A 10,156-nucleotide genomic window follows, 5' to 3' on the forward strand; every position below is an offset into this window, starting at 1 on the left:
ATGGTCCAAATCGGTCCATAACTATATATAGCCCCCATATAAACCGATCCCCGGATTTGGCTTGCGGAGCCTCTAAGAGAAGCAAATTTTATCCGATCTGGCTGAAATTTGGTACAAGGTGCTAGTATAGAGTCTCTAACAAACATGCAAAAATTTTTCCACATTGGTCCATAATTATATCTAGCCCCCATATAAACCGATCCCCAGATTTGGATTGCGGAGCCCCTAAGAGCAGCAAATTTCATCTGATCCGGCTGAAATTTGGTACATGGTGTTGGTATATAGTCTCTAACAACCTTGCAAAAATTGGTCCACATTGGTCCATAATTATATACAGCCCCCATACAAACCGATCCCCATATTTGGCTTACGGAGCCTCTAAGAGAAGCAAATTTCATCCGATCCTGCTGAAATTTTGAGCATGGTGTTGGTATATAGTCTCTAATAACCACGCAAAAATTTGTCTACATCGGTTCATATTTATATATAGCCCCTATATAAACCGATCCCCAGATTTGGCTTGCAAAGCCTATAAGAGAAGCAAATTTCCTCCGATCCGGTTGAAATTTGGTACTTGGTGTTAGTATATGGTATCTAACAACCATGCCAGAATTAGTCCATAATTATATATACTCCTTATATCAACCGATCTCCAGATTTGACCTCCGGAGCCTCTTGGAGGAGCAAATCCGATCCGGTTGAAATTTTGTACATTTCGCTTGTAAATGGCCGATAACAACCATGCCAATATGGGTCCGTATCGATCTATATTATACATAGCCCCCAAATAAACCGTTCCCCAATCACAGAAAAATCGATTGCCACTCGAGTCAAAAATAATTTTATTGCCATGGAAAATTTTGACAAAATTTTATATTTCTATGGAAAATTTTGTCAAAATTTTATGTCTTTAGGAAATTTTGTCAAAATATAATTTCTATACAAAATTTTGTCAAAAATTTATTTCTATAGAAACCTTTGTCAAAATGTTATTTCTATAGAATTTTTTTTTTTAATTTTATTTCTGTAGAAAATTTTGTCAAAATGTTATTTCTATAGAAAATCTATAAAGCATTTCATAGTTGGAGAGGAATATTCTGCAAAATTTTCCAAAACATCAAGAATTCTATCAATCTAACAAACAGTAAAGAATCTGCCATTTTTGGTAGACTCGTGTTCATACCCTCGTATTTCAATTCTGGCTCTATAATTACAGCACAAAAGTTCATATCGGTTCGTAATTATTTCTTCCCTATGTATACCGGTCAAGAACTGTGTTCATTATCCCAATGTATTGGGTATTGCGACTGCAATCACTGGGATCCTCGTTGGAGCAAAGTGGGAACTTACCAAAAACACAGTCACACAGAAAATACACTCTTTAGCACAAAAATGTCAATTGGATGTAAATCAAGAGCGTAAAATAAAACAATAACTTTTCAATTCACTTCACTTCAAAATTCAGGAATTTTATTTTGATTGAATTTAACTTTACAATCTTCTATCGATTTAGCTAGTAATACGAACGCTCGTTAACAAAACTAAAAAAAACAACTTATCGAAAAAAAAAACAAAACAACTAGTAAACAAAATATCCCATACATCCGCGGGAGTAGCCATATTAGAGAAGTTCACGAATCAAGCCTTAAGATTCCACTCCAACTTCCTAGACTCCCTAGATGGCGTTCTCCGAACATCCCGGCCCATTTGCAGGATCCTGCAATCCAACAAAGGTTCCTCGACACATCCAAAAAGATTCCGAAAGCACGTAATTCAGTAAACTTGATAAAAATTATTTCCATTAACAATAAAATCGAGGACTGTAAAATTACTCCAAATTTCAAAATTTCATGGTTAAAACAAAATGAATCATAATGTAATACATTTAAAGTGCACAAGCTCCTGTTATTATATATCCAAATATAGTGAATTGTGCAAGAGGCTTACCAAGTGACCCTCCACTCAAACCATTCCGAATAATTTTTGAATAGACGTCACTTCCTAAAGAGAGTCCCAAAGAAGATGAGACATAAAATCGAGGATCTGCAAGTTGAAGTCCTGGGAATTCTTCTGCGACCCGAGCATCCACGGATTTACTCGGAGTCACTATAGAATATTTTCGGCGAATTTCTGCATATACTTCCACAGATTCTTTCGTGGCACTATTTCCCCGGAGCTGCAATAAACACTTCATTTTGGATCCAACTCTAATCGTCTTCTTACTCATCCTACGTGCCAAACTCTCATCTATAATTGACCCCTCTGCATTCGGATCAATCAGAACTCTCTCACGAAAAATACGTTCTCCGCAAATAATTTTTACAATTGCAGTTGGCCTCAAAGTAACCGTCTCAACAATGCGATAGCATGATAACAATGAGTCTTCTCCTCCACTTCTCCTTCTATGGGAGCTACAAGCTTTGGAGGAACGTGGAACAACCGCTTTGGAGAACACGGTATCATTATTTCCATATCTAGGCGAACGAGGCCTTTTATTTCCACTTGAGGACGCACGAGGCCCCGTGGAAGAAGATCTGGATGAGCTGGTTTCGACTTTTGGCTCGGACGATCTAGGTCCTAACCGTTTAGCCAACCTTCCCCTGGACGAACATGGTCCAGGCTTATGAAGTAGGGTATGGTGCATATCCCCACATTTCTTACATCGCCCTTGACTCTTACAAATGCGCCAAGTGTGATCATGGGCCAAACATCCAGCGCAGTGTCTGTACAACGAAACAGTGTGCATTCTTTCAGAATAGTCCATGCTTAAGAATTTGCGGCAAAAACGTAGAGGGTGATCTTTTAAGCAAACCCGGCACACCATTCTAGGCTTTCCAACACGATTCTCGGGTCTGTAATTTTTTGCTTTAACCATGATTCTGAAGAAATAAAAAAATTAACATAAAAGAATATTCATTGTTAGTTTGTTGGCAAAACCACTAGTTTAACAATAGGCCGGACAATAGGACCCCGTTCAGTCCGGATCTCTGCAACTCTAACCTGCTGATCCTCCCCAGGCAAAACTTTGATAATTCTACCCAACCTCCAAGCGTTTGGTGGTAAGTTGTCTTCTTTAATAATAACCATATCATTAACTTTCAAGTTCTCTTCTTGAGTCTGCCATTTATATCGTCTCATCATTTCCTTTAAATACTCCTCTTTCCATCGGATGCATAATCTTTGGTTGAGGGCCTTTACTCTCTGCCAACGGTTTATTATGGAAACTGGTTCTTCGCCGATAACTGGCTCAGGTGGAAATAATATAGGGCCACCCACTAAAAAATGACCGGGTGTCAAGGCATCCAGACATGAGGCATCGTCTGACAAGGGACAGAGAGGTCTTGAGTTCAGACACGATTCTATGCGTGCCAAAAGCGTGGAAAATTCTTCGAATGTGTACTTTAAATTCGAAGCAATTCTCTTAAAATGATGCTTAAAGGACTTGATTCCGGCTTCCCAAAGCCCTCCCATATGCGGGGCGCCCGCAGGATTAAAATGCCAATTAAGCCCATAATGGCTATGAGTGCGAGTAATCTCAGAGGCTGTGTTCCGCAGAAAAGTACGACATTCTAATCTAAGTGCTTTGGAGGCCCCAACAAAGTTTGTACCGTTGTCGGAAAACATATCCTTAGGGCATCCCCTACGAGCGATAAACCTTGCAAACGCAGCCATGAAAGTAACGGTCGACAGATCACTCACAGCTTCCAAATGAATCGCTCGCGTTGCAAAACATATGAAAAGACAGACATAACCTTTAGTAATCAAACAAGCCCTCCCCGTATAATTTTTTATGTCATACGGTCCAGCAAAATCTACTCCTGTCCGTGTGAAAGGTCTGTCAAGTATTGTCCTTGATAGCGGCAAAGGCGCCATAATCTGGCTACGTGACTCCTTCGCAAAAATCGTGCATATCCTGCAACGGCCAATCACTGCCTTTATTAAACTTCTCACCCGAGGAATCCAAAACTCCGATCTTATCACCTTCATCATTAATTGGTTTCCTCCATGCAGCGTAACTGCGTGAACAAAACCCACTAAGAGCCTCGAGAATCTGCAATTATTCGGTAAAACTAAAGGATGTCTCTCACTAAAGCGTAAATGCCTAGCATTTTCTAACCGTCCACCTACTCTTAGCAATCCATTCCCGTCAATAAAGGGACTTAAACTAAGTAATGGACTATTTCTGGAAACAGTTTCACCCTTCGATAACATATAATATTCCTTTGGGTAATATGCCTTTTGCGAAATAACAACTAACCGTTCTTATACGCCTTGTAATTCCGTGGAAGAAATTCGTACTTCTGCGTGTGCCTTTTTTCTCCCCTTTGTCGCATTAATAAACCGGTAAACATATGCCATAATACGTAGCGCTCTTGAATAGCAAGAAAATCTATCAAGAATATCGTCAAAATCCTTAATATACGCAAAATTGACCTGCACCTTACGACCCTCTTCCTCTGTGTGATAATTCTTCGAAGAACCCCGCCACCACTCGTCATCAGATCGAAGCCAAATCGGCCCATGCCACCATAACACATTCTCATACAATTCTTGTGGCGTGGCCCCTCGGCTAATTATATCGGCTGGGTTGTCTTCGGACCTAACGTGTCTCCAATTCTCCTTTGCTATATTTCTAGTAATTTTGGCGACCCTGTTACCAACAAAAGTCGCCCATGATGATGAAGGCTTCTGAAGCCAAGCAAGAACTATTTCAGAATCACTCCAACAAAACAAACGTGTTTTCTTTTTCTCCAACCGTAAATCCGTCTTAACAGCACTCATCAAGTCAGCCAATAAAACAGCCCCGCACAGCTCTAATCGGGGTAGCGTGATTGTTCTTAAAGGGGCAACTCTGGACTTAGCCAATAGTAAGTGCGTTTGGATACCCCCATCGCGAGATTTTATACGGACATAAACGCAGGCCCCATATGCCTTTTCGGAAGCATCCGCGAATCCATGAACCTCGCAAAAGGAATTTGTCTCAAAACCAATCCATCGTGGTAGCTGTATGTTATTCAGAAAATTATAATTATGAATAAATAGACTCCATTGTTTATGACTGATTTCCGATAAGTTGTCATCCCATCCTGTCTTCTCACTCCAAATTTGTTGCATCAATATTTTGGCTATCACGATGGTTGGACCCAACCACCCAGCCGGATCAAACAAACTCGCTATTATCGATAAGACTTCCCTCTTTGTAAAGGCCGTTTTTATTTCAATGGGTTTCACCGCAAAATAGAAATAGTCCCCTTTAGCGTTCCACCGTACACCTAATGTTTTCGCTTTGCTCTCATCCTCAATCTCAAGAAACTTTTCGTTGAGAAGATGTGCTGCCGGTAAACCGTCCAAAATCTTATCGTCATTCGCTGTCCATTTTCGCATTGAAAATCCAGCAGAGGACAGTGCTCTAATCAATTGATCACGTGCCTTAACTGCCACATCTATCTCATGTGCTCCCGCCAGGGCATCATCAACATACATCATTTCACGTAGTATCCTGGCAGCGTATGGAAGCTCTTTCTCAACATCTGAAGCCAATTGTAATAACGTCCTAATAGCTAAAAATGGCGCGCAGTTCACACCAAATGTGACAGTCTTCAACTCAAATTCTCTCAAGTCTGCATGGGAATTTTCGCGAAAAACAATACGCTGGAAACATGTATCGCCATCTTCAACATATATCTGTCGATACATTTTTTCGATATCTCCATTGAATACGTACCGATAAAATCTCCATCGCGTAATTAGAAGCATCAAATCATTTTGCAAAACCGGCCCAGGGTATAGGACGTCATTCAGACTAAGACCACTTGAGGACGGGCAAGAGGCATTGAACACTACTCTTACTTTAGTCGAAGTACTTTGGGGTTTAAAAACGGCATGATGAGGTAAGTAAAATGATGTATCCGAATCCGACTGCTGCTTGACCTCAACCATATGACCAAGAAGTGCATATTCACCTAATACCTCATCGTAAATTTTCTTCAATGCCGGTCGTTTAAGTAGCGATGTCTCGTTACGAAAAAATTGACGACATGCCTTCCACTTCGATACTCCTAACACTTGACCATGATTGCTGTATGGCTTAAACGGAAGTGACACAACATAACGGCCGTTCGGTAAGCGTTTAGTTGTCCTAACGTAGTAATCTTCACAATATTCATCTTCTGCTGTGACCCGCGATGCCATTGGAGGTTCCTCCAAATTCCAAAACTTTTCCAACTGCTTATCTAGATTTACACTAGTACAAAAAGAAACGCAGGTGGTGAAAATGGTACTCTGACAATCCCCGCCTTCAACCAATGGCCCTGTCAAAACCCATCCAAATATTGTACTCTGGGCAACGAGAGACCCCAAAACATCCCGACGGACTCCATCCAGAAGAATCTGAGGATAAATGTCTCCTCCTAGAAGAATGTCGACATTGTCACTTTTAGCAAAATATGGGTCGGCAAGATGTAGCCCGTCAATAGCTGTCCTATTTGGAAGATCCACCGTGTAACTCGGGATTTTACCGGTTAAATGTGGTAAAACCAGAGCAGATACCTCCAGTTGGACCGTTCTATCAATAGGTGAACCCAGGGTGAATTTGCACTGCATCTGAGCAGACCCCGAAACCGAGTTGTTTAGTCCTGTTATAAAAGCATTTATCTTGTTGGCTGGCAACCCTATACGATTCCTTAATTTTTCGGATATAATGGTTGCTTGCGAGCCTGAATCAATCAAGGCTCTTGCCGTATAAATAACTCCATTTGCCTCCACATTAACCAAAGCTGTACCTAAAAGCACTTGTCTGCGAGTGGTAACAAAGCAATTTTGAATGTGTTGACCACCCCCTTCGGTATTCTGCCCCATTTCCTGGCTAGTACTTGGCCTATTACTCGAATCCTCGCCCACATGTGAGCTAATCTGGGAATCCGACTGTCTATGCAATAATGTATTATGTTTCGAACCACACTTGGAACAGCTAAGTCGATTCATACATTGGTTGAGCCTATGATTCGGACTAAAACAATTGATACACAAATTACATCTTTTAACAGCTAGAAAGCGGTCCGCCGGGCTCATCTCTAAAAACTTAGAGCACGTCTTCAAGTAGTGATCCTGGCTACAAACGTGACACGTTATTTTGTTAACCTTGCCCGAATATGCCTTAACCTTTCTAGCAAATCTAGGGTTTTGTGCGACATCTTCTACGTTGGTCACACGCGTAAGATCAAAAACAGTCTCAAGGGACTGAAAACGAGCTGTTAGAAAGTCATCCAAATCCGACCACTTTGAAATTTCTGTCTTGTCCTTTACAGAATGTTCCCATAAAGACAAAGTGTCTACTGGTAATTTTGTGGAACACAAAAACACAAAAATTGGGTCCCAGGAACCAATATCAATATTATGCGATCTTAAGGCATTCATGACATTATTAATTTCCCTCTGAAGTCGTTTTATTTCGAGTGCTGCTTCAGATTTCACCGGAGACAGATTGAACAAAATCTTCAACTGACTATTGACAAGAACGCGTTTGTTCTCATACCTATCTCTGAGGTTAGCCCAGGCCGTCTCAAAACCCTCATTTGTTAAGGGTGATTTCTTAACTATTTCTAACGCCTCCCCTTGGGTTGTCTGTCGCAAATAAAACAGTTTCTCAACCGGAGATATAGACATGCAATCAATGTATACGGCCTTAAACATGTCCCTAAAGGACGGCCATGCGATGTAGTCTCCTCGAAAAATCTCAGTTGTGCATGGAGGCAGACGCAAACGTGGCTCCGAAAATCTGTCTTCCCTCAAATGTTGTTGACCCTGACTAGGGCCGAGAACCGTAGATGTGAAAAGAGATTGGTTCGTAAACGTCTGGGATAACGCGCCCATTTGAGCAGCACATGTAATATATGCCTGTCTACATTGCCTAAATAGGTCCGAGGATCCCTTTTCCTCCTCTTCAGAAAGGTCATGATCAAGGGTAAGCTTTTCATAGGCATCTTTAACTTTGGTCCAAAGACCCTTGAACTCCTCCTTGTGTAAATCAATAGTAAACATAGTGTGGCTACCTTCGGACAAGTCATTGTATTCCTTTTCAAAATTTAAAAACATTTCAGCAAATTTATTGAATCTACGTAACTGGGTCCTATTAGCCATTTTCCGTGTGGTAACAATTCAAATTCGTATATATAAATAAAAACGTATTCTTGAACACAGGAAAGGTGATAACAAAATTCGCCCAATAAAATTTAATTGCAATAAAAAGTATATATATATATATATATTATATTCAATTGAGAAAATAACTGAATTTGTTTATCTATCTAATGATTTTCTTTTTCTTATATTTTTTTTAATTGATTGGGGTTTATATAAAAAAAAATCACAAAAGATAAGAATTAACTAAATTTATTTATTTACTTATATATTTATTTATTTTGTTGATTGATATTATTTACGTGATTGGAAATTCAACAAATTCAATGAATGAATTACTTCCGTTATTAAAGCGAAGAAAGGAAAAAAATAACTGATATGGATAAGTATAGGTGATTTTTGACTTTAATATACACCCATATACAAAAATCTTTGAAAAACAATGAGCCAATTATCACCACGTAAATTCCCACGATACATATGGGCAATAATATTCTATTCGAATATTTAAGCTATGCGAAACCTCTTGATATTACAAGTCTCCTTTCGAATATTAATTCCAAATAAAAACTGAACGGATAGAAAATATCAATATCAGTGACAATATCAATACCAATATACACACTCTTAAACTATTAAAACTCCATCGAATATACGACAACCCTTGGAAATTTCATCCCAAATATTCCTACAAGATCTCCTCACATAAATAGATGATTATTAGTGAAAACACGCCTATTAAATTACCACTCTTATGTATGATTAATTTCATCAATGCGATCCACAAGAGAGAAAAAAATAAGAGATAATTCCGCACACGTTCTCTTCTTATGTCTCTTCCACCACCATTAATTATGCATAACAAGAGATTATACGCACTCTTGTTTATCACTCTTACCAGTATGAAACAAAAGAGCAATAGGAGAATATAAATAGAGTTTAATAGGCGTGATTCATATAAGGCACAGCAGAAGATAAAACATCACCTACCTTGGGAGAATATATTTTATACGTATGAAGACGTGTGAACTTTCCACTTTATTGTTGTAGTGTTATTAACAAAAAAGTAAATGCAGAAAGTCTCAATATCCCAGGCCGAACACCACAACAACTATTCACAAGGCACTGAGATATAGTGGGGGATATGCAGGTAGAGTTGCCAGATCATGAACTAAACACACACTGAAACCGTGATTGACTGCAAAACGGCAGTATGATTTTCACACAATCGATCGGAAACAAGTTATAAAAAATTGAAATTGACTTTAAACAGTCTACAGTATTTATAAATATGTTCCTCTTGCTCCGGATCCGGTTCGAAGGACAATGTTCATTATCCCAATGTATTGGGTATTGCGACTGCAATCACTGGGATCCTCGTTGGAGCAAAGTGGGAACTTACCAAAAACACAGTCACACAGAAAATACACTCTTTAGCACAAAAATGTCAATTGGATGTAAATCAAGAGCGTAAAATAAAACAATAACTTTTCAATTCACTTCACTTCAAAATTCAGGAATTTTATTTTGATTGAATTTAACTTTACAATCTTCTATCGATTTAGCTAGTAATACGAACGCTCGTTAACAAAACTAAAAAAAACAACTTATCGAAAAAAAAAAAAACAAAACAACTAGTAAACAAAATATCCCATACATCCGCGGGAGTAGCCATATTAGAGAAGTTCACGAATCAAGCCTTAAGATTCCACTCCAACTTCCTAGACTCCCTAGATGGGATATACGTATTTAATCGACCTTTATTTCGTCTACTATATATATCCCGCATGGACTAACTTACAATTTAGAAGATGATTTTAAGATGCTTTAAGATGCCTTGCCATCGTCCGCAACCAACGTAATTTAATTGTGGATGACCGTGTTTATAGAAGTTTCTACGCAATCCATGGTAGAGGGTACATAAAATTGGTACTGGCCGAACTTACGGCCGTATATACTTGTTATACCCTGCGTCACTCTGTAGAACAGGGTATTGTAGGTTAGGTTAGGTTAGGTG

At 39.2% G+C, this 10,156-nt stretch overlaps 2 protein-coding genes across 2 annotated transcripts; both read right to left on the bottom strand.

The window, feature by feature from the left end:
* Nucleotides 1-2,919: 2,919 nt before the first annotated feature.
* LOC142225230 (uncharacterized) lies at nt 2,920-3,873 on the bottom strand. Its single transcript, XM_075295006.1, has one exon. The coding sequence runs from the start codon at nt 3,871-3,873 to the stop codon at nt 2,920-2,922; it is 954 nt and encodes a 317-aa protein (XP_075151121.1).
* A 390-nt stretch (nt 3,874-4,263) lies between these two features.
* Nucleotides 4,264-8,139, bottom strand: LOC142225231 (uncharacterized). The gene has a single exon (XM_075295007.1). The coding sequence runs from the start codon at nt 8,137-8,139 to the stop codon at nt 4,264-4,266; it is 3,876 nt and encodes a 1,291-aa protein (XP_075151122.1).
* Between the last annotated feature and the right edge of the window lie 2,017 nt (nt 8,140-10,156).

Source organism: Haematobia irritans, chromosome 2 (assembly GCF_050003625.1).
Source record: "Haematobia irritans isolate KBUSLIRL chromosome 2, ASM5000362v1, whole genome shotgun sequence".
In the NCBI taxonomy this organism is placed as follows: Eukaryota; Metazoa; Arthropoda; class Insecta; order Diptera; family Muscidae; genus Haematobia; species Haematobia irritans.

Excerpts from the sequence above, each read along its gene's own strand:
- LOC142225230 (XM_075295006.1), bottom strand. The coding sequence starts at position 3,873 with ATGGCGCCTTTGCCGCTATCAAGGACAATACTTGACAGACCTTTCACA.
- LOC142225231 (XM_075295007.1), bottom strand. The coding sequence starts at position 8,139 with ATGGCTAATAGGACCCAGTTACGTAGATTCAATAAATTTGCTGAAATG.